This window comes from Parus major, chromosome 11 (genome assembly GCF_001522545.3).
Source record: "Parus major isolate Abel chromosome 11, Parus_major1.1, whole genome shotgun sequence".
Classification (NCBI taxonomy): Eukaryota; Metazoa; Chordata; class Aves; order Passeriformes; family Paridae; genus Parus; species Parus major.
Window position 1 is genome coordinate 8,810,978 of NC_031780.1, and position 25,649 is coordinate 8,836,626.

At 37.6% G+C, this 25,649-nt stretch overlaps 1 protein-coding gene across 8 annotated transcripts in view; it reads right to left on the bottom strand.

Moving 5' to 3' along the window:
• The window catches only part of SMPD3 (sphingomyelin phosphodiesterase 3), a 97,682-nt gene that overhangs the window by 31,376 nt on the left and 40,657 nt on the right, over positions 1-25,649 (bottom strand). For 3 of the 8 annotated variants that reach the window (XM_015639762.2, XM_033517136.1, XM_033517134.1), the window contains 3 exons: positions 23,209-23,290; positions 18,402-18,590; positions 1,715-3,333 (listed from right to left, as the gene is read on the bottom strand). In XM_015639762.2, coding sequence (XP_015495248.1) covers positions 1,715-3,046 — 1,332 coding nt within the window. In that variant the 5' untranslated portion in view covers positions 3,047-3,333; positions 18,402-18,590; positions 23,209-23,290. Of the gene's footprint in view, positions 1-1,714; positions 3,334-17,187; positions 17,304-18,401; positions 18,591-23,208; positions 23,291-25,649 lie in introns of all 8 variants that reach the window. The other 5 variants (XM_033517135.1, XM_033517138.1, XM_033517140.1 and 2 more) reach the window with 5 other exon arrangements.

Sequence of the window (25,649 nt, forward strand, 5' to 3'; positions counted from 1 at the left end):
ATTCATGTTAAGATAGACTTAGAATGAAAAATATTTTAGGTATGAAGAAAAGTATATCAGAATGACATAGACAGGAGGAAAAAAAGTCTTATGGTGGGCAGAATTCTGTTATATTCAAAAGAATGGAGTAATCTTTGGAATTTCATAATAGTTGGCCTCTATTCCCTGCTCAACTGTAACATTATTTAACAACTTGGATCCATAATTAAGTTCATCATCCCAGTGGAATCTTGAAAAGAGGCTTAATTTTCTGCAAGAGAAATGGAGACATTGCAGCCTGCCTAGTAGGGTGGCAAATCAATGACTCAGCAATGGGCAGTTAAAAACAGATTGGTTTTAATCTCTTAATCCCCAATATATGCATATTTTCAAGGGTAGTCTTTGTGACCCCAGATATATTTATACTGCACAAGATCTATGTTCATTTTTTGCTTGCAGCAATTTGTGATGAAAAAATAAGTTGTTGCTGTTTATAAACATGTAAGAGTGCAACATAGAGAGCTTAAACACTGTTTTTAGAAACCTGCATTCAGATAGAGATTAGCTTTTGTTTATGTCTATGTACATGAAATACTGTACATGAAATCAGAACAAAAAAAATTCTAATATCTGGGGGTTTTTTTACACAAGTCAGATTACCCAAAGTTTTTGCTTTGGTTAAAAACTACAAATGGAGTAGAAAGTGTCCCACTGATCCTTATTCACAATCCATATTCTTAATGACTTTTGTGGAGGACTTGTGATTAGAAAGTACCTATAAATTGAACACTGGATATACTTTGCCAATATTAGAAAAGAAGTTCATGATTTAGTTAGTGAAACCCATTCCAAACTGTGACTAAATCACAAAATCTGAAATTCAGTATTCTGGACACTTTCAGATCTTTCCAGGTTTGAGTTTACAGACTTGGATCTCTGGCAAAAAGTTTTGGTCCTTAATTAATCACAAATTAGAAAAGCCCACTTTCCAGTTTAGAAAGATCTCAGCCAGATACTCCCAAGAATTAAGCACGAACAGCCACCAGGTCTTGGAAAAGCAAATCATTGCATGCAGACTTTCATTTCTGCTTTTCATGATTTACAGACATAAAACCCCAGGCCTCCTGTTCTCTGTGCCATTAGTTAATTTAAGTAAACAGTGTTAATAACGCAAAAAAGCTCTGTACTCCCCAGTGTCCCAGGCATGTTTGTCTTGTTTATTCTTCTTCATATCTCTCCTTACTAATTCTTTTGCAAGCAAGAGAGTGGAGTAGCCATACATTTCACTGCAATTCTTTCAGTTTTATTATACTGACATTTAGACTTTTGATTGTCTTTCGATTGCCAGACAAACACACAACGAGCACAAGCTGGTTTCCAATGGTAATGCCCATTGTACTGTACTCATGCTGTGAGGCTTAGAATTAATGCATTTTATTACAGAGATTTTGGTAAGGAAAGAAATTAAATATCATGAAAACCACTTCAAATTTTGAGTCTTGAAATTATACCTGAGTTATACCTCCAAAAGTCCCTTATTATTTCAGACACATCCATCATTTTAACACAATATTCAGGCTACAAATCCCATAAAGATTATATCTATAACCCACTAGGTTATATCAGGAAATATAAATCTGAATATTGCCTCTGTTGAAGTCTAAAGAAATGAGAAAATAATGTAACTTTATAACTTGCCACATATACAGTCTTACAGCTTCAAAAAGGCTCTTACCTTGAGAAACAAAGCTCCCTTGGAAGCCAAGGAGTCCATTCCTCTTCCATTGGGGTAACAGTGATAGGCAGCATCCATAACAGGATAGCGGCTGGCAAAAAGTAGACCACTGTTCACAAACTTAAAGCTACAGCAGCCATGGCAACTGTAGACCCCAACATCATAGACAATGTATTCAAAATAGTGGTGGAGCTGCTCTTTCAATTTCTCTGCAGCTCTTTTGTCAAACACTTCCTGCAAGCACAGAAAGTCCAGGTTGGCAGGGAAGAAAGCAGAGATCTCATGATCAAAGGTCTCATCTGTGTGTTTCTTTTTCCGCACTGAAGTCTTCTTCATGATTGAAGCTTTGTAGAGGAGCTTGTTGTTGACAGCGCTTTGGTCCACTGTACCATCTCCAACACGGACTTTGACTAGGGACTCTCGTGAGGCAGAGCAGCTATCTAAACTCCCAGAATCTCCTTCCTTCTGTTTGTGGTTTGGTGTTTTTGAGATCTCCGCATCACCTTCCAGTGAGGGCTCTGCTGGGCCACTGGCACGAGCCTGGCCGTTGGCAGCGTCTGTTTCTGTGTCGGACATGTGGCCATTCTCCTCTCCATTGATACGGACAATGCAAGTGTTTTCTTCTCCCTCATGTGGCTCTCCACTTCCACCTTTATCTTCTCTGTTCTCCTCACCATTGTTTGAGCCACAATTGTCTCCTTTGTACTCCATTGATGTTGTCCTTTTGAGGCCAGCATTAACAGTACGGTTATCTCCAGCCTGGGGGGAGACCAGGCTGCTGAAACTCGCTGCACTGATGGATGTGTTGGTAGGAGAATCTATGTATATTTTAATCTGTGGCCTGCTCGCCCCATTTCGGATCCTCCGGCCGATCTCTTTAGCTCTGGCCTGTGTGTTGAAAACGTTATTAAATCTTGCCAGAGAATCTGGCAGCAGGCAAACATTAGCACTGCCAAAGCAGAAGCTTTTCCCGCTCCCTGCAGCCTTCCATTCAGTGAGCAGTGTGGCTCCATTGGCATGGTTCTTGTCTTTCAGTCTGGAGTAGACATAGGGCCTTCTGACTGACTGCAGCGGGGACCAGAGCAAAAAGCCAATCAGAGCAAAAGGAAGAGAGGCCACCAAGAGTGCCAGGTAGATGGGAGTGGTAATAATGATGCAGAGGGCGTGAAAATAGCATGGGTCATCTGCTCTTTGACGTTTTTCATAGGTGGTTGGAACAAAAGAGCCCACGAGCCTGTCTGCTAGCCAGTAACATGGGAAAATCAGGCCCCAGGAAAAAGAATGCAGAACTGACAGAAAGCTGTTGGGAAATGGAGAAGTGTATAAAACCATTGCAACTCAATTATGACAACACTTCAGGGCCTACTACATGATGTCACTGTGTCAAGCATCCATAAGAACACTGGGAGAGGGCTGGGGAAAAAAGGTCCGGTCAGGAGTTTGATTTTTTTCAGTGAGAGTCAATAACAAAACTTTAAGAGCACCATTTCACTGTGTTGGAGTAAAAATGAAACAAGGCCACTGTTTTCGTCTGGCTTTTTGGCATCTGTATCTGTCAAAGGATGTCATTGTTCATTGGGGGCTGCCATAATGAAACTCTCCAGAGGCAAAACAGAAATCTGCAGAAACAAAAGACAAAACATATTGGAAGTTTAAGTAACAGTTATTGGAAGTTTAAAGCAGATTGAGTTTTTCTCATAAATTGCATATAGTGTATTTAGATAGAAACTGGAAAGGTTAAATCAAGGGAGGATTTTGGGTTATTTTCAATTATTAGCTCAGCATAACTTTACCAATCTTATGCAACATGTTTGAGTTCAAAGAAATAAGGCCAAGTCAAGTGCCAAATAACAAATGTTTGGCATTTACTCATTGCCAAAGGCATTTTGGGATGGTGATAATAGAGGGGAGCCTGGCAGATTTGTTTTCCTGAATGATTTTTAGGATTCTTCAGTAAAAAGGCTGAAAAGTGACTCTGGCATCTACATATCAGATAGAGAAAAAAAAAATCTAAAACCTATCCAATTATGTAATTACCATTAGGAAAGAAAAAACTCTAAAGAAATTATTCTGTTCTATTGGGTGCTTAAAATGCTTTTTAAAAGCCTTATTTACATAATCATTCAGCAGACCAGAAAGATTCTTGTTTACAGCAGTGCTAAGGGTAAACAGAACATCGTGTTTGGGATCTGTGAAGTGAGGACAGACTGCAAACCTTAATATTCCAACTTTAAGGCTGACAACCTTCCTGGTGAAAGGTGTAGTAGTGTTGCAGAATATAAGGAAAATTTGATTTTTACTATTTTAAAATAACACACCAGGAGAAAATACAAAAGCACAATGGATGAATAAAAAATTGCCTAATTAGGTCTTCAGTAGGTGTTTCCTTGAGTATATGATGACAGGATGTTACAACTCCCTGGGGAACATGAAACCAAGTGACAGTTTTGTAGACAGAGCAGTCAGTGCCTGCTTGGTGGTGTGCTGAAGTAAGGAAAAAAAAGAAAAAAATCAATACAACTCTTGCCAATTCTTTTATGGACTGCAGTATCAATAATCTACAAGATAAATCTACAAGATAAAGCTGTCCAGCAAACCATGAAACATCCAACTAAAACAGCTTCACAAAAGTAGTTATCCAGATTGTGGGGACATACTGTGTAAAAGGAACTCATGCTTACTGTAGATCCAACATACTATTGTGTATTTGTAAAAATGGAAGAAAAAATTAATGCAGTCACAAATCTTTTCATGGGACAAGATTGCACAGCACATGTCATGAGCAAACTGGTTTGGACTGAGGTTTGTTTTAACAACTTTTAGCAAGAACATGACTCTTTGTAAACACTGAAGCCTGTATGATGGAGCCACGTTGGTGACTCCTACACTTCCTCTGCCTTAAAAAGGGAGAGTATCTTTCAAAATTAGGAGAGTTTTTGACCATAGGAGAGTTTTTGACCAGGTGCCACCTGCATTCTTCACTATCAGTCTGCTGAAGTGAGGAGGCAATAAGGATTTGAGTACACACTTGTATTCCATGCATTTTATTAGAATTCCAACAACTCATGACACAGAAGTACAAAAACTCTGATACCAAAGCAAGTTTTAAAATATAATAGCTGGACAAAAGGGAAGAGATCCATTAGCTGGATGTCCTTTAAATTTTTGCATATTGCAGACAGAAGATACAGACCTGTCAAGGTCCTAATTTAAAAGCCCCTTCTTGCAAGGAAATTATTATCTTGCCTTATTAAACTTACAGATGAAAGCAATCACAAAACTTGCCAAAGCTCTGTTACAGACTCACTGGCACACACAGAGAAAAGTTTCCTACTCCAAGCTAGAAAATCCTATGCATGCTAGTGCCTCAAAGCCACCCAAAAAAAGAGAATTAAGAGGGTCATGAGAGACAGATTTTATCTCAACAAGATCTTAAAGGGTGAGAGAAGGCACCCTGTGAGTCAACAGGAACTTGGAAAACATGACGTCAGTAACATCTCTCCTAATGCAATGGTTTAGATGGAGCCTAAAGCTAAAGTGCCTAATTCCTTGTGATGAAGGGTATTACTTGGTAATCCAATGCTTTATTCATAGGGGTTTGAGAGATTAAGGGAGAATTTAAGATGTTGCAATGAAACAGATATTTTTGTATGCTACAAAGACGTAAACTGCAGCCTTGTTTGGTCGTTTTTATTACTTTGTGAGTGTTTGAAGGCTAAAAATAGACTTTATTTAATTTTTTTTATGGTGGCAGTATAGAACATCTCAACCTTAGTGATAACAAGACATCAGGCAGAAAGGTTTCAAAGATTTTTATGATTATAATTATGCCCAGAAGTATGATAGAGACATCATAGATCAAAAGAGATGTTTCTAGCTCCTGCACTGCTTGCAAACTAAATAAAGGACAATACAAGCCAACAAGTGATAAGAGAAATGGAAGAAAAACAACGAATCTTGCAATAATAAGGTTATGAGAACAGTCTAGAAATGGTCAGAAAAGTTTTAACTTCCTTTTGCTTAGAAACTAAAATATACTTTCAAATTCAGAGAACTAAAATTTCTTCAAAGGTGATAGTAATATCAACTGTGTCTTTAAAACTATAAGTAAATCACTGGCAGAACAGTTACTTATTTAAAAATAGAAATAAAACTGCTGAAGTGACTAACTGATTTGGAAAGTTACCCTATGGGTATCTTCAGATCATAATTTACATATATTCATTAAATCTAGTGTTTCTTGAATCCCGACAGTTGGTCTCCAGTGAAAATTGTAGAAACATTTATCTAAAAATGAGTTATAGAAAAGCAGTTTATTTTAGGCTGTGGGGTTTTGTTACCTTGATTTCTTTGTTGTCATTATCATTTGAATTGGCGAAAACAATCTTACAAAAATGGTCCCACTACACCATGTGAAACAGCAAAAAAAAAAACTGAGCACAGGTGAAATTAAGATCTGAGGTGACTGAGGGAATTCTCACTCAGGCTCTGACGTCATTCAGGATTATTAGACAAACCACAACTTAATTTTTGCTTTCCTCATTGTTCTCATCTGGTTTTCCTCCCATACACACTTCAAAAAATCTTCCTTCCTTTATTCAGTATCTTTCCCCTGATTGTTCTTATATATGCTTTTAATTAGAGTCTAGTTCAACAGCTAACTAACCTTCTGGAAAAAACCCTACTCTAAAAGGCCAAAACCACATGAACTGCTTTCCATGCTTGATTACATGACTGTAATTACAGAGATGCAGCCATCTCAAGGGGTCAGTGGGCTCTAATGAAGATGTTTTCTTGTTCCCCTGTGATCACTTCACAGCCTGATGTTTTAACTGAAATCCTGTCAGCTTGGTTGGGAATTCCATGAAGGAGCTCACAATGCAGGCTAAGGGAATTTAACTAGAACTTACTGGCTCACCTTAACCTCCACCTAAATCAGTAACAATTTAGAGCTTAGAAAAATCTTTGTACAGACGTAGGAAAAACATGGATCCTCTTTGGTATGAGAAGCTGAATTTGGTGAATCACTGGTAATGATAATAAAGCAGAACCTGTTCAAACTAAGGATTTGGCAGGAGGAGAAGGGAAGGAGGACAGTGATTTTACAGACTTGCCATTGCAATATTCATTTACCAGTTTCTGCCTAAACTCTCTCCCCTCCTTCTAAAGAAGGTAATCAAATACTGCCAGGCTGCTCTGCAGCTTGTCTCTTCTGTCCATAGGCTGCCATCAGGCAAGAAGTCAGTATGAACAAGATGTCTAACTTAATTGAAGGAACCTGTAAAAACCAAAATACTAAGGAGTGTGAATTTACAAGTCTCACTGAATACCAGTGATGTCAGCAGTTGAGCACATGTCTGCAGAAAAAAAAACCCAAGCACCCCCACAAGTTCAGGGAGCTGCTGAAGCCTGTTTAGGGAGTAGACTTGTGATGATGCAATCTCTGTTTGAAATAAGGAGGGATCAAGCACTTGGGTTAAATTTTCTTAAGGACTCCTTGTAATCTCACTGGTGCCTCTCTGCATGTTCCTAAAAGCTGTACATTGAAGGAGATGTGGTGCTGTTGTTAACCACAGTTTAAGGGAGCTGAGCCAGGGCTCGGAGCCCATTGGTCACTCAGTGCTGGAGCTGGATCAGCAGTGACCAGGGTACCTGTGGCCACCAAAAGGACAGGAGCCATCCCCTTCCTCTGACAAAAGACTGGCTGCAGCTGCAGAGAAATTGGGTGGCTTGGTGCCCTATGTACCTCCTCACCCCAAATGGGAACTTTTCTCTCAAAGTGCTGAAAATTTGTTTGTGATCACACTGTAAAACTTGCTCTGAGCTTTATAGTTACATGGGCTATGGCAACTGATTGTCACTTCCAAAAGCAAATCACTTGATTTAGTTAGTATCAGATCACATTCCTAGGCCAAGACCCAGACCCACACACCTTCTGCTACCTAAGTAAGTTCGGTTATGCTTTAAACTTAATAAAATATAAATTCAATTATGTTAATGTGTGGAAACACAGGTGAAAAAAGGATCTAAACAATTATAATTCATTGAAAAGCATTAAAACCATGTCCGTTTTGTCCCTTTTTTCTCTCAAAATGGATGGATGCATTATTGAAGAAAACAATCAGCTTTCATATTCCTGCAAGCAACACTGAGTCTACCCTGACACAATAGATTATACTTGCTCAAAACTTACATCCAGAGTCATAACTGCAGAAGGGACATATCACAGCTCTCAAGCCTAGGAGAGGTTTTTCTTTACTTCACACATACAAACTGCACTCCCAACAATGAATGCTGTGTTTACACACCAGCTGTATTAATTGATCCCTGGAGGCCTGTCCCAAACCCAGAGAACTTCACCAATCCAGCACCAAATTCTAAAATACACCTCCAAAGCTTTGTGCATTCTGTTACTGCCTGTGAGTGCACCAGTACCAGCCTGTGAACATCAGCTAATTAATCAAATACAAGCCACGTGGGAACTTTTTACAAGGGCATTTAGTTCTACTTCACTGGAGGGCATGAAGACTCATCTAAAAATCTGGACTCCATAAACTTTCTTCAATTATTTTTATTTCAGTGGAAATAAAAGCAGACTGACAGTATCTGTTGTATTTTAGAGGGGCCAATGCCATAAAGGCCTCTAAAAATATCATGGTTATGCAAACTAAGTAACAACAAATGTCAGTTCTGATCTGCAAGGACATTACTTTAAAACATAAATTTGTTAAAGTAACTACTTCAGAATTCATACCAAAAAATCCTAATCACCAGAACTGTCTCTTCTTGTAGAGGGGACAATCACATATTTCCAAATTATCAATCCCTATTTATGGCCTTGGGAACTGATAAGAAGTAGAATCAATAGCATATTGATGGATGAAAATAACTGCAAATACAGAGAGCTCTAAGTTTTCAGAAATGTTTTGCTATCAGGAAAGATTTAGACAAAAAAAGTTCATCTGACCACTTGGTGATGTCACTGAGCACCTGGAAAGCTAAACACTCTCTGTTTTGAGACCTTATTTGGTGAACTTCAGTAATGAGACATCTGCAGCCTACAAAAGTATGAATCTGTGACACTAAGCTCTGTTTATAGAATAGAAACAGAATGGTCTCTATTTACAAAATCACCTTTTAGTATGCTTTGGCCTCGTATTTTACAGGAGCTGGAGTAATTCAATAATAGGTAAATAAATCTGATCCTTGTAGATGGTTTGTTTAACAAAACTCAGTGTGATGGAACAATATTGGCTTTAGGTGCACAAGTCAGAAGTGGAGATAAAATTTTCCCTACTCATCTTTCACCATCTAAATCCTACAGAGGTCTGAATACAGCCATGCCTTGCCCATAAATTATCAGGGGGCACAGACTCCCTGTAAAATGAAAAGCTGCACTTTCTCAAGCACCACTTTGAGCCTCCAGGCTTCTGGTTACTCCAAGACAGCTCAATAGAAGTATAAAGTAATCATTTTTCCACAGAGTGGATATTTTTATACTGTTGAAATTGTTCTTAAAAGTGCCAAAGAAAAGTTAACTTAACCTACAGTACATCCAAGACAAACTCCTGCCAATAAATATCTGTTCCTCTATAGAAAATGCTTACCTACAATTCTCAGAATACTTTAGAAAGGAAATTAAAATAAAATGCCACTGAATTAAAACACAGCTACCCTTATAAAGAAAATTAAAATACATTTATTCATGTTCCACTTACAGAAAATTGGAAAAGCAGAGCCCTTGTAATTTGGAAAAGTTTTCATGGAAATCCCAGGACTAGACTCCCTAACCCACGGTTTCCAGCTTTTCTGAGAAAGGTGTATTTCCCCAGGATGCAGAGGTGCAATTGTATGGTGGTAATCATAAACAAACTAGCATTGCTCAAAACTCAACACATAAATACCAAGTCCATCCCCCAAACTTGCTACTATGTCAAGCCACTCTGACAAAAATGAAAGAATTCAAACTCAAGCTTTTTAAGATCAAATTGCTTCAAGATAGGCTGAGTACTTTTGTTGCATGTTTTCATACAACCAGACATACATCTATTAAAATTCTTTAAAAAAAAACACCAACCAGACAAACCAACCCAGAGCACTTGACACTTAAAACTTTCCAAATGTGATAGCAAGTTCAAACAAAAATATTACATTTACTTATTTGTTAATTAATGTAATACACTGATAGACTAAAGTGTACCAATCCTCTCATATTTTCTTCTTACAGAGTAACACATAAAAGAAGGCAGAAAGTAATGCATGATTTTTTAAATTATCCCATCCAATCACTTAGCACTCTAAAAGAACACTTGTTGCTATCTTTACATAAAGCATAGCTAAATTTAGCTCAGATATTACAAAGTAACTAATCTCTCAAATACTCAAGAATGAATTATTTAAAACCACAAAATCTGTGTGGTGACTTGTCTTAAAACCACCCTAAGAAAGCAGAGAGAAGATGTTGTGCAGGTTTATTCTAAGAAGCCTCATGGCTTGTTCTAACTATGAAACTTGGCTGGCTACTCCAAAGAACTCGCTCCTCCTTGTTAGGCTGGGCAGTTCTGGGAGAGCAGGGATACCTAAAGAGACCCATGTCAGGAATCTACTGACTCACAGAACGTTCTGCTGCTACACATTGGTACAGACACCCCTGCAGACACCCAGGGACAAGGGGCTGATTGCAGGTCTCAAACACCAATGGCCAGACAGCCACGGAGCCAACAAAGATCACTGGCAAGGACATGCTGTGAGAAACAATGGGATGGGGCTGGAGAAGGGGCCACAAGGGAGGTAGGGCAGTGCTTTTCTGGGATAAATGTCCTTTTTCTGGGTCCTGGGAATAAGCAGAGCATAGCACAGCCATGGGATTGAGGTCAAGAAGCAGACATGGACCAAAGGTTGGCTCAGTAGGGAGAAAACAAGACCACCCCGACCCCCAAAGGGCTCTGACCCTTTTCCAGACATGCCAAGAGGAAAGAACTGCACATTGCAACAGCTTGCATAAAAGTGAAAAAGTTACCTCCAGGGTGGGGAAAACTTATCTGTAAAAACCTACCTCCACAAAGCCCCGGTGTGCACATCCCAGAGTGCTGGATCAATGCTGGAGCCAGTACTGGTGATCTTTCTGACTGTCCCTCTCTCTTTCACTCTACCCTTTATTCAAAATCCACCACTGTGTTTACACGAGAAGATAAGGGACTAACATACCAATTTCCATGCCAAGTGTATAATTTACCAATAAAACTGTCTTTTTAAAAGCCTCTGACATTTGTGGTTCCTTTTCAACCACGAGCATATACAAATCTTGGGTGCTTCCTTTCAGGGTGGAACACCACAACCCTGCAATGTGTTTTTGAAACGTGTTTGCCACCAAAATGGCATTCTTGAAAAAAATCTTTTTGACTTTCACAAGAATGCAAAACAGAAGGACTGCAATATGTTTCCCACTTATCCTAAAACTTCCTTCACTTTTTATTAACCATTGCATTACACAGAAAATGCTGGTCCTTCCTCTTCACCTTCCAAGACATCCTGACAAACTGAGAATATGCTCAGTCTGTTCTGGATGTGTTACAGCACAGGAAGCAATATTCAGTCACAAAGCAGCCTTTGAAGTCTTCTGACATTGCCTGATAAGAACCAGGTTTCTGGCATTCTACACTGAACTGCCCAAGAGTCTCCCATATTTTCTGCTGGCAGAAGAGATCCTGGCTCATGCCTCAACACTTTCAACATTTCAGGCTCCAGGTTTCAGAGATTTGTACTCTTCAAACATCACTGCTTCTGTGCATGAGTTGGGAAAGGACTTGGTAAAAAAAAAGTGAACACAAATTTGAGGTGGGATAGGGAGAGGGGAATCTTATTTCTGAGCCAGAAGCTTTTGTAACACTGTGGAAAAACAAGAATAAAGGGTAATCTCATTTTTTTGTAGTATGCAAAATGTATGTTGAATCCATAACACACCTGACATATCAGAATTGTATTACTGGTAATCAAAGTGGTCCATATTTAGAAAAGAAACAAGAGAAGCTGTGCCAAATACCCAACATTCTACCACTTCTAAATCAAGAGAGTAGCATAACCCAGTAACAGACAAAAACTAAAACAATAAAATCAAGGAATGAGTGGAAATGAGCAACTACTTTAGTGGGGTATGCATATATGGATATAGAGTTCACCTCAATATTCTGTGGACTTTTATTTCCTTTAAAATACAGCAAATGTTTGTAGTTTTTTTTCTGTTATTAAATACATTTGTAAAGATCAGGGCAATCTACAGATATTTCATTTTACACCTCCTTTTTTATTTACTCTTGAAACTAGAATGAAATCAGGAAGTTTCCTACATCCAGACGGAGCAAGAGGGACAGTGTTTGCTTACATCTAAAAAGACTCTCTGCAGTGTTCTTACGTGATCACCAACAAATGAAGTACACTAGATGCTTCTCTTAGCCATCAGCAGAAAAAAAAATGTTTAAATATTTAATATGCTTTTAAAAATGTCTTCTGAGTCAACCTATTACTAGTTTTTTTTGTGGTGACCAAAAGTAAAATGTTTAATTGAAACAGCTGTTCCTTAATAAATAACCAGAAGCTATGTGCACAAATGCGTGGTATTTCCAGATTAGATTTTCATGCATGGCATTCCATGCATGATATTTTCATACACTAGAATATAAGACAAGTTAAATAAGATCTCAGTCCAAATAACAAAAGCGCAGAGAATCAGAAATGATGACTCCAAAATAGACCTGGGCCTACCTCCAGTATAAACAACTTGATTTCAGTATTAGCTTTAGGATGCAAAGCAAACATTTTAGATGTTATTGCTGCTTTTACTCAGGTAAGCTTCACTGTTACAAAAGTTCAGCAAAAAATACTATGGATTTATACTGCTCTTCTTGGGGGGGGGGGGAAATGAAGTGGATTAAAATTTGGTCCAAATATGGTCAGAAAAACAAAAAATCATCTTTTTTTTTTTTTTTAAACCATCCCTCTGATGCATATTCACAGTACAAGCAAGAAACCATTTTTTAAAAGTCTGTTTTTAGTAAAACAACCAATTCCACCACAGCAGGATAATTAGGAGTCTGGTTTTACAAGACCTGCATTGACATTTTTGTCAAGTTTGCTTCATTCTTTGGACTAACTGTGCAGTCCATTATTTTCAAAGAGCATCCTCACACATGTAAAATATCTGTGTAAATTATCAGGTTTGTGCAACTGCTAAACAGTACAGCACCCACACAGAACTGTCAATAGCAATGCCTAAACTGTAGAGACTTTTGCTACATATTCCAAACCAGCATAGTCTTGTCCTGCTATTAAATAAACTCATTTTGGCCTATGATTCACTTCAGAATTCAATTTTTAAGAGTCATTTTGCAGAGCAGAAATACATTTCTAAAAATTCAATTGCCTTTAATAGAAAAGCAGGCTTTCATATATTGAATGCTGTGTTCTTGGAAGTGCAGCTCTTCAGCACTGAAATGAAAATAATTTTTCATTCTGAGTTTGCATTATCTCTTGCATGTAACAGAACATTTGCCAAAGAAATGCCAAGGAAAAAGGTGGAAATTGTGAATAGCAACATTTCTGATACTGGAAATCTCTGTGGCTTTGGGTTATCTGATCCCCACTACACAGCTGAAGTTGTCACATACCAAGAGCCAAGAGTGTCTTGAATGGTATGGCTTCTCTGATAAAACACAAATGTTTGGTTTTTTGTGTTAGTTTAATTATCCTTGTTGGCTATTGCATTTCTATTTCTGCTGGCTGCCCCTAGCCTGTGCTACACTTTTCAGGACATACATTTACTTGAGCATTGCAGGCAGAGATACCCTTTGTTTATTAGCCATGGCTTTTACTCCTATATTGCCTTCAGTAGAACTGCTCCCAGAGATAAATTTGCATTAATGAAGCAAACTAGATACTGGGAAAGTGTCAGAGAACTGTTAGACAGAATAATATTATTTGTATAATTTTTATTATTATGCACCCCAAATTTTGTAAGATTTGAAGTGATGTAGAAGGAACATACTGTTAACATCTTACATAATTCATCCTGATAACTTAAATAGTTTCTTAAAACAGCATCTCCTGGATGCCAGCTTTTGAAGTGTTTAACGAGGTATACATAAAGAGGATAATAATTATAATGGGGGTGTAATGAGCTTCACTATCACTGGGAGTCAAAGTACAGTAGATTTTTATCTCAGATAATTATTGTTATGTGCAGTAAATGCATCAGCAAAAGTGAAGAAATAAAGCCTTTGGATTACCTTTAGTGAAGGGAATTCACAAAAGAGAACATTAAATTTTATTCTGACTTTGTTCTTTGAATTTGACAGGTGTTAAGCTGCTAAATGAAGAGACCTAAGGTCTTATGTGACATAAAACTATATTGTACAGCAAACACAGCAGAACTTCCAATTCCACTGTGCCTTGGCTACAGGTGACAAGAAATCACTTATGTCTATGCAATTAAACTGCAAACTTTTCACACCAAAAGGACAACATCTGATCAGGGGTCATAACTGCCTTAGCTCTGAGCAGCAGAATGCTGTCACAGAGACACCTGGGCAACAGCACAATCCACACTCCACACAGTTTCTCTAAAATGAATCACCCTCTCCCAGGGAACAGAAAGCTTTCATTTACAAGCCACATTCATTCACCCTCAAGCCCTACAGCCTAAACAACCACAAAGTCCCTAAATATTGCTGCTGCATTTTGTAGTGAGTGTTATCAGGCTGGGCTGAGATCACTGCACTGGCACAGAGCACTGAGCACAGGTGCTACCAGCTGCTTCCACTGTTCACTCTGCTTAAAAGGATTATTGATCTGTTGTGATGGACTGTACTACTGGCCAAAAGCTGTAAGGCCCTTACATGAAACATCCAGCCATTTCAACCTTCCAAAGACAAAAAACTCTTCTACTAAATTTTAAAAAGTTTGTGTTTTGGGTTTGTTGGGGTTTTTTTCTTATATATGAATATTTTTTCCTTTGTATCTCAAACTCTCTTAAGCATTTAAATAAGTAATTTTGTAGCTGAGATCAAATTTTTTCTCTGAATTTATTATCCTTAAACTAATTGAAAATTATGACTGGCTCACTAAGGCAAAGAAGCCCAACTGGTAAGCACTAAAGATGGTAGCACTTTGCTGCTCACTCAGCTGATAACAACTTGATTTTAGGAATTATGAGAGACTGAGTAAACAACACACGTAAGGCAGCTGGAGAGCTCCTGCCTAATCTTGTAAAAACAGTATTGGTAAACCACAAACCTGTCAAGGTGCTTTCACGTGCTGCTTGGCACATTAATTATGTCATTAGCATGCCATGTTTTTATATACACCACTGGTAGATACATCAATGAAATTATAAGCAACCAACAGAAGAAAGGAAGGCATGAATAGAAGCTAAGTAAATTCAAAGCAAATTCACTTCAGTTCCAAACCCACTCCTCCAGAATCGGAGGTGTTCTTTGAAGTCAACTGTAACTTAAATGCAGGTTTAAATAATTTTCCATTTTCTACATAAAATAAAATCCTAAGTCATTTTCCATTTTCTATAACCCAGTATTTTCTGTGCTGCAGCATTATCTGAAAACAAACAAAGCAGAACAACAACAAATAAAAGCACTAATTCTATGTTTGTGAGTATTTCTTGGAAACCGAATAGCTGCTTTGTTTTATCACATTCATCCCTCTTTTCAATTGCAAGAGCTGTGACAAACAAGTTTTGAGGAAACAACTGCTTTTGTAATTAACACTGATCTCTCCAGGCAGGCTGTGGGCTGCTGCCTGTCCTGGCCCCTCAGAAGCTGTTTGCATTCCCCAGCTCCACTACAGCTGCTTGCTGTGGTTATGTAACACATATTTATACATGACTTTTTATGTAAAATACTTCACAGCTCCCAGTGTATGTTAAGTTAGGAGCCTATTTTGAAAGTTCTTCACCAAGTCCACCTACAATGGCTCATACCCACAAATCCACACAACAGATTTGCAACAAGCAATTCAGCCAGGCCTAACCCTTTCTCAGATTGAAGCTGAGGCTTTTCAAGAATGCCAAAATCAGCCACAATCAGTGTCAATCTCTGAAAAAACTCATACTATCTATTTGTGGCAACAGCCATGTGAAAGAAGTAGTTCAAAGGAAAACTTGGCTCGGTAGAGGAAAAAAGATCAGGAACTCAAACTCCAAAATACTCCAGGCACACAGACACCAATTATTTTACAGGACACAGCTCAACCCAAACCATTTCTCTGCTGTATTGTGCTTAGTGTAATACTTGAGAAGTTGAAATAACCCAAAGGTTTATTGGCTTTCTGAGGGGAAGTTTGTAAAAGTAATTTTAAATTTTTCTAAATTTTTTCTTTTTTATACCCATACATGGACCTTCTAAGCAACCTCCCCACTGGGGCTCAGAAGACAACCTTCTATTGTAATCTTGGGATATGTTTTGAAACAGATTTGAAAAAGCAGATTAATACTCATCAGTACCAGTGCTATATTTTAAGATAAATCTCAGAGTAAAAGACTTGAGTAATAGTGAATGAGGAACAGTTGAGGATTATTTGATACTGTGCCTCATACAAGGACGCTGAGAGCTGATGAGGGTTAACTACTTCATTTCAGTTTCATATGGTGAGGCAAGGACAGACTTTACACTGTAATTCAATGAAAAAAAAATCTTATTTATAAATGGATAATCTAGGAAACTACCATCAAATACTAAAAGTAATCATGACACAGGATGTGTGACTCAACTGTGTTGCTTTATGATACAGACCTATTGGCCCTAGTTTTTAGTGATTTACTGGGTATTGAAAATATTTGTCCCCATTTCTTTTTCCTTATGGACTGTGACCACATCCTTTTTACTTTTAAAAATACTTTGAATTTTTTATATTTTTCATATTTGGGGAGTACAACTGAATTATTATTACTTTATGGAAATTCCCCCCCAACAGGAACAGGTTAGGTGTAACTACACAAGAAAAAGCTAATCAATAACAAAATACCTTGCCATTCACACAGAAGGAAGCCCACAGTGGTCACACAGTGATCCAGAAACCACAAAGCAGAGTGAAGTAGTGCTCCCTTTCCCAGTCCTGCCTGAGTTCTGTGCTGTGATAGACCTCGGGTTTAGGCACGGTTTGTAAGGAAGGCACCTCCCTGATCAGGACCCCATGAGCTGTGGTGCTCAGCCAGTCAGCATATCAGAAGAGAAGCTGTCCTCTGAAAACAGGCAGTTTCATTTTCTGAGGCAACAATCAGCTGGGCATTGCTACTCAAGCAACTCTCCCTACTGAGATCACTCAGTTTCTTGCCCTGTGTCTCATCCCTTCACTATAACCTTTTATGAGTGCAGTAACTGCCTATTTTGGTCCCTTTGATGGAAAAATTATTATTCGTTGTATAAGATTTCCCATCATGTATATAAAATAATATATTGCATACTCACCATATTAAAATGGATGTATTTTCATCAACATAATTAATGTTTGTTGTATTATCACTCAAATAATTGCATACAGTTGTAGCTGGAGAACACCACAGTTCTGAAATAGCACTCCTCATCTGTAGATCAATGCAAATGCAGCTGGTAATTCAGCTTTTGTGAACAGGTCATCAGCATGACTAGCATATTAACATCTCAGCCAAGGAGCAACACTTAGAGGCATTCTTTTAGAGTTAATGAAAGGGCTTAATATGTACTTCAGCAGTGATTATTTCCAAGAAATTCGTTAAAGGCAAATGGGTATCACTTGAATTTTAATTCAAATTCTAATTTTAATCTGAACAGTTATTGTAGGTATTGCCTGATGGTTCAGAATATATTCTTGCTCCTGATCCCATTGTACCCTGCTTAGATTTGTTCAAATTAATTGTGTATGGTGTTACTGATTAAATTCCCTGGGAAAAAACACAATATTCATATATAATGACTAATTTTCTCAGCTTATTGATCCTAAGCTCAGAATCATTATGTCAGTGCAAATGCAGAATACAGGGAAGACAGATGCTATACTAGTATCATAGAGAAGGCTCATACAGCAGCCATAATTATATTTCACATTAAAGACATACACTGTTACCTACTTTATTTTGCATTAATTTCCCCTTCTCACTCCTACCCCCAAAAACAAATTCTGACAAAGCAAATAAATATACATACCCCAGAAAACATTTTTAAGCATTCAGCATATTCCTGTTATTGACTGTAAAGACCCACATGAATCCTCCAGTGAATTGTCATTAGAAACAGAAGAGCATCATTTGCAATGACCTAAGGACTAAGGGAAAGATCAGATTCTGTGTAAGAGCTACAATTATCTCTCATATCCTTCAGTTGGACTTTGTCTCTTGTAGGGCAGTCTCCACCTTTCAGTCTAAAATTTTTGTGGCCTTCTTAGAAATGCATTCCCAGAAAGATCAGACTCTTGAGGCAGAATTGCATCATCCCTTGATTTATAATGCCCCTGGTAACTGAACTCTCATTCACATCTTCTCAGCAAAGGCAACCAGCTGACAGTTCAGCTTCCGAAAGAGCAGAGACCATTGTGCTAATGCAGAGATCCAGAAGGACTCTTTCAAAATTAATTCTATCTAATTGCATATGGGAATATAGTAAATAGAAGAAGGAATTAAAATAAATGAATTCTTCCAAATTCTTACTGAGGTAAAACATAAATGTTAGAGTCAACTTATCCCAACTTCGGTATCACGTAGGGAGAGGGCTCTGTCTGCTCCACGGTGCTCCTCAGTCAATTCTGGGGTTGTTTTTCATTTTTAACCAGAGAAGGTTTGTTCAGTCTGGGTGTGCTGAAACTCTTCAGCTCGTATTTAGTATCACACCCTGAGATACTGAAAATAAAATTTACAGCACCATTAGCACTCAGTAAAATCTACTAAAAATCTAAAATCTAGTAAATGATGTCAAAGGGATTCTTGAAATCTGCTCATTGTCTCCTGCAGGCAGAAGAGGGGAACTTAACATGCAAATAGCAAAGCAACATGAAACAAAGAGAAACAAGAAAAGAGAAGCAAGCAATATTACATTCATAAAAATAATGCAAGAATCTCCCATAACTAACAAAGCAGTAATGCTGCTTATTTAACCAGCAGGGTATTGCTACCTGTCTTTCATAGGAAAAATGCTGTTACAGTATCACTTAGTAATTCTGTGTTAAATGCTCTTCAGCATTTTTTTAAATGTTCAGTAGTGTTCAATGTTTATCAGATTTATTTTTTTTTTCTGTGCTTGCACTGGAAATGCTAAGCAGAATTTTTTTTTTTTCCAACAGGACAGTTTTAAAACCAGATGTAGATGGTAACAGTCAAAAAAACCCTACTAGTATTGAAGTTACATAGTGCATGAGCAATGAAACAGAATCTGAATCTATTTCTTTGCAAGGGTTTGGAAAGAACCTACCTTGACAGAAACGTTTTGCATTAAGAAAAAAATCAGAGCTCCACAAATACCGGAGAAATACACAGGGATTTTCTTTTTAAGTTTTTTTTTGCATTTTTGTTATTTATTCTGCTTTCTTTTTTAATTTCTACATCTTAACATTCTGGAATATAGTATCTAGTGTTCTGTACTTCCTATATTGTGCTGTATGGAAGCATGAGATAACCCTAATTATTTTAATTAAAATTTCTGTTTCCATCTACAAAGTTATTAAATAATTTTCCTTCCCACTGTTTCAACTGTATATTAGTATGTTTAAAAAGGCATTTTTGAAGTCTAGATAATTTGTTAATATTGTAAATTGAGTAAGTATGAGTATTATATAAATTAAACACAACACATAGAAACAAATCTTTCAATCTCTGCTAGGCAAAATTTCTAATCAAATTAAGAAAGTTTTACCTAAACTATATCTAAATAAGAGCTAGAGGACTTTGTCACAGGCAGGAGCTGGGACACCTGTCAAAAACCAGTTGGGAGCACTGGAAAATTTGTCCTCAAGAGGGAACTTACTCTGCACCATGCTTACCACACTCCTGACTTTACTCACCCAAGACTTCTTCTATATGAACTGATGATTATGTAGGTCTACACCAACATTCTGGATGTATTTGCATACATTAATATTGATAAGCATAACTGTTAAGCTATTTTATCACCATTCATGTAAAAGCTGTAGGAAAGAATTGGTGATTTCACTGTGGTGTATGTTTAACACTGCCAGCTCACACTTCTTCATAGTATTAAATTATTTTTATTTTATGATACAAAACTTTCCTAAAAGCAACAAAAAATAATTTGAAGTAATCATAGATAACATGCAAATAATAAAAAATACTTAATCCTCAGTAGGAATATCTCTCTCTTATGTGTACAGAGAAGAAGAAAGGGCCAGGGAAGAGCAATTTCCCTTGTGTAACCCTTCTGGAGATTAATTCAATATAGTACATGCCCCTGTGGATTAAGAAGCTCCAAATACATTAAGTATACATACACCTGTTCATTGTCTCACAGATATGGAAAAAAGGATACCTCTTTCAAGAGACACTAAGGAAAAAGAATTGCACTCAAGAAGGAACTAAACAACTGCCTGCTCCCCTCACAGCAGGAAAACCTCCTCCTATTAAAATAAATGCTACTGTAATGGCAGCTGATCTGCATAATGTTATGGAAACACATGCAGGTCCTTTCTCTGAACAAAAGATGCTGTTTTTCAAAATTAACTTGAAATCAGCACACTAAAAATTGCTTACAATGAATAGCTGCATTACTAGACTATCTATTCATAATTGTTAGTTTATATTTCTCTCAAAAATAATTTATACTATAAAATGAAATGTTCCTTGTATCTTGGAATCATAGTTCGTTGTGTGATTCTTCAATAGCTTTGGTGTCCCTTCCAAATTGTTAAGAGATTTATACACAACCTGTGTGCCAAGTAGTGCTCATTTTTGCTTTTAGAAATGCAGTTGGCAATAAGTAAACTGGAAAAATTTGCAAGTCTTCTGAATCCTGTTCTCAGTTAATTGTAAGTGCTCTTTCTTTTCTCCCAACTTGTATGCAATTCATTACACTTCAGCTTTTCTTCTTGGCCTTGATAAAACCTGACACAGTAGTTTTCTATCTTCTTAATTAAAAATATTTTTTACTTTGTTGTAAAGTTCTGGGAATTACTTTTTTGTGTTTGGCAAGGGAGGATACTTGAAAGAAAACTACTCTGTGGGCCTTTCTGCACTAGGTCTGTTTCTCTCTGCCTGAAATTGTGAGGCTTTGTGTTTGATAACCCAGATGGTCCCTTCTAGTCTTGCATTCCTTAAAAAGGACACAGAGTACTGTAAACTGATGCCACATGGCACACAAAAATCACAAAATTCTTTAAAATGTCATGCAGCTACTGAGCAAGTTTTAGCCCCATTAATACCATTTCATAAAGCAAAATTACCATTTTCAAATGCAGTTTGTGTTAACTCTCTGAAATCAGAAGATTAAGCTAGTTTTACCATTAAGCAAAGGCATAAATGCAGTGTCTCTCCCTCAGATCTGCAGCGGCAGAAGTATGATTATTGAAAATAAATGAAATAGAGAAAAACTTGGCATTTCATTGGCCATGATGATCCTAAAAATAGTCACCAAGACATATTTTTGTGTGGAGATGGGTATTTGTCAAATACATGACAAGCACTGTCCATCACTATTGTTATGATCTACATTTTGTCTTCAAAGCTTTTACACCTTTTTGCAGCAACAGGTCTTTTACTGCCCCATCAGGGTGGCAGCTAGCAACTGGCCTCACAGGGACCCTCCACATGGTGTCCAGTATAAGGGAACAACACTGATTTTGTACCCCAGAGTAGCATTTCTTCCTGTGCATACTCCATGGAATAAGCTAGGAAGGAAACATGAAGAAAAGCACCAGCACCAAATCCAGTTTGCAATAAATATGGAGATGCACTCTGGAAAATTTAGTACACATTTGTGTAAAAGTCAACAAGGATCTGAAGCACTGCTCTTTATTAGGCACCTCTTTCAGGGTGCCTGATACTGCTCACAGCTCATCCTTTTCAGGGACCCACATCAGGTATCCAAGCATTCACTGTGGCCTTCTCAGTACTAAGAATGCATTTGAGAAAGCACGAGTGAGTTTGTAAGCAGGTTGCTATTGAGAATTAATTAAGATTGTTTGTCCTGAAATTGTGAAACCAGTATGAGGTGTTATCAAAGGTTTTCCAAATGATAAGCCTTTCTAAATCACCCCTGCTTTCATACAAGGCATTTTTCAAAGGCACAAAGAACAGTTTGGTGCTCAAATGCATTTAAAAATATCTTTGATAGAAAGCCACCAGGGAAGTGAGTTAGTGTTACAGCTCTGACTTTTTCAACACTGCAAGTCAGTCCTTTGTTTCTCCTCTACAGAAAGAGCAACAAGTTTCTTGTAATTAAGAATTCCCCCCACACAGAGCATTGAAGGTGGGATTTTCTGATCTCCTTAGAAGTCAGTACCTTAAATAAGTCTCCATCTTTGCTTTGCAGGGTTTACAGAGCTTCCATAATTATCTTTTCAAACAATCTCTTCTAAGCATCTCTTATTTAAATCCTCTTGTATCAGCCCACAACAGTAATTTATTTAATGATTTGTTTGCCTTCCCTAGTTCCCTCACTGATCTATCAACATGGTCAGTTAGCTTTTTGTCCTTTATGGGATCAAGGAAATTTTAACCCAAACCTCTCCAGTATACAGCACTGACCAGAGAATATTAGTCTAAACAATTCCAAAATGCAGCAGAAGACAGTAAAATCACTCAGAGAAATAGGCAAGGAGGAAGCAAAATCCCCCATTTTGGAGAGAGGAGTTTACTAAAGCAGTGGAACTTAGAGAGGTGGGAGGTCCCTGCTTCCTATCCCCAAACTATAGGAAAACTGAATGAAGGTACAACAGGTTCTCCAAAATACACCCGTCACAACTTTTCTGTGATTTTTTCTCTGTTTATAGTTGGGCTGATTCTTATTTAAGGCTGCTAGCAGGATTTTGCTGTCATTTACCCAACTACTCTTACCCTATTAGGCTGGGATAGGATAAGGATCAGACAACCAGCAAGCTCACAGTTCTCCTTAAAAGGATTGCAAAGTAATGACTCCAACTGCAAAGGGTCTTGGGTAATGCATATATAAACTAAATAACACTTGAATTGTTAGGGTATGTGCTACTGAAGTCCAAGCTTTGCTCTGTCAGACATACAGATAAGCACCAGCTGCGGACTGTTCCACCTTGGATCTGTCACATTACAACTCTAGATTTGAACTAGGATCTCACATTATTTACTAATAGCCTTTCACATTTTGGAAATTTCAAAAATTAATATTTCAAAAAATCATATTTGTTCTTATTTTCAATATTTTCTATTAAGGTGATGCTATAAATAGAATTAGGCACATGGTTATTTATGAAAAAAAAATGCACTATTACAAACACATTTAAAATACACACTGTTAAGATACAAAGAAATAAACAACCTGTGACTCACGTAGTACAAGCCTCCTTTCCATGCACAAGTTTAAAAACTGAGTAAGTGTAGGGCAAACCAGACAGGAAGTTCTGCAGAAAGTAAAAAAATATACTTTTAGTTACTGATTGCAAGGAAAGCACCAGTGTCCTATTGAGATCCTTGTATTATTCATCTAATTTTATAAACATATACTGCAGAAAGAGGAAATTTCTCTTACATATATTTTCCTGATTCTCTAGTTCAATGAAAATCATTAAACATTTCTTGATTCATCCACCTCTACTTACAGCTAGAATCAAACTGCTAAAAATTTCACTTGATGTTAGCCAAGTACAAAAGACTTTGGGAAAAAGCTTAGAACTTTCCAAGATCAATGGATCAAGTGCTTTTAGAATCCTGCAGCAAAAACCAGGAATCTTGACAAGTAGCACTGAGCCCTGTCAGGCAGCATCATAGCAAAACTCAGAATTCCTTTCCCATGATATCAGAACTACAAGCATATTATAGAGGTCTTAATTTTTTTACTCAGATATACATTTCAACGCCAGCTTTTTTGCTTGGGCAGTAATTAAGCAAGGTCAATTTTATTCGTAGATTTTAGAATTGCATGGGGATACTCAACAGACTTCACTATCATTGTGGGAAGTCCTAATCACACTACTCTGCTGCACTGACTTCAAACATTCAAAGAGATTCCTGGGAGAGACCCCCATTGCCAGTGTCATACAGCTGGTAATATTTTTACTATAATCCCTGCTGCCAGCCCTGGATTGTGATCTGTGCCTAGCTCCTTTTAAGCCCGTTCTTTGACTGTGATTTTCCCTTTCACTCAGCAAATCGAGGCTTATTTGGAAACGTACAATCTCCATTTTAAGTACATCTTTCAGGACTGAAGCTGGAAAGCTGCTCAGCATATGAAGATTAGCACACGAGCACACGCTATGACCGAGCCGCAAACCCCAGGCTTCTGGTCTTTGTTTGACAAACTAATCCACTACAGGAGAAGTGCCAATCCTCTGAAAACATTCCTGAAGAAAACGGGACTTGGTAAGGGGTAACATGCTAAAGAGAAGGCATCTGTTCATTAACTGGAGGTTGTAATCTGCTATTTTCCAATGCAGTTAGCTTTAATATTTGTGAGACACATTTTCAATCAGGTGTTTAACTTCTGCATTCAGACAATCTGACAGGTTTAATCCAGAGGCATATCATCACTTATGCATCAGTATACCAAACTCATTTCCTGTGCAGTGCAAGGAAGGTAGATGCCATACTTAGAGTTACCACTTAAATCATGTTTCCAGGTACTCTGCCTGATAATGCATGATTAAAGTATCCTGTGAGCTGATTTCCTTTGATTTACAATCAAAAAGCTTTGCTTAAACCACTAGTCAGGCCTAAAAATTTCCGTTTAATTTCAGGTACACAGGACTCATCTAGCTGCCATGGCCTACTGTTTCCTGGCTTTTCCCATTAACATAGCTGCAAAAGTGGCATTATCCTCTACAGAAAGTAGATTCATACATGCTGTTGTACAAATGTGTTATATTTGAGGTCTACTTAGTTCATTACCTAATATGAGCAAATGAAAAAATTCAACTGATTTTGAAAATGTTTTTCTCCAAGCTTGGTCACAAAGATAATAACAGAATTCTTTTTAACATTGTATCAGCAGGCATTCAAGAATAATGTCAAGTGGTCATTCTGTGTGGCAGCAGGAGTTTCACTCCAGTTCCAGCTGCAGAATTTGGCATTATGCAATTCATTTGCTTAAAGGCCAACAGAAATCCAAAACTGATGGTGTAAGACTAAAGGCTTTTTTGCTTACAAGAAAAATTCTGCTAAGTTGATACACGATTATGGATATTTTCAAGGGAAAAGTTCATTGCTTTTATATACTGATCAATACACAACCCCTACAGGCTACAACCTGAAAAATATAAGCAGTTCAAGGGAATTCTTTAAAAATATGAAGAGTAAGTTTTAGTAACTTATAGCTCCAGTTCCTTTTCCTCAGCTTAATTAATTCATAAGGTTTTACAGGAAAGGATTGAGGCTATGAAAATCTTTGTTAAGTTAGAATTACAACTCCCATGGCTGTCACAGTCAAATTTTGCAGACAGATAAAGAGCTAGCCTCAATTGCTCAAGGAATTCCTTCTTCTTCTGGAGTCACAGGGAAGTAGTTTACTATGCAACTGAGGCAATCCAAGACAGACTGTATCAGACACATATCCAAGACAGCCAATTATGTGCATAACAAACAAAATATACATTTATCTTACAAAATTAGTGTCCCTCATCTGTGTATTGTTCCTGTATCTGTGCTATGTTTTGATGTAACAGCTGTTATGCAGCAGCTCCTAATTAGATTTTCTGCTCTCATCCACCTTTCTATACTTTAGCCTCATTAACATGATGCTTGCAGATGTCAAGAGCAGCTTCATTG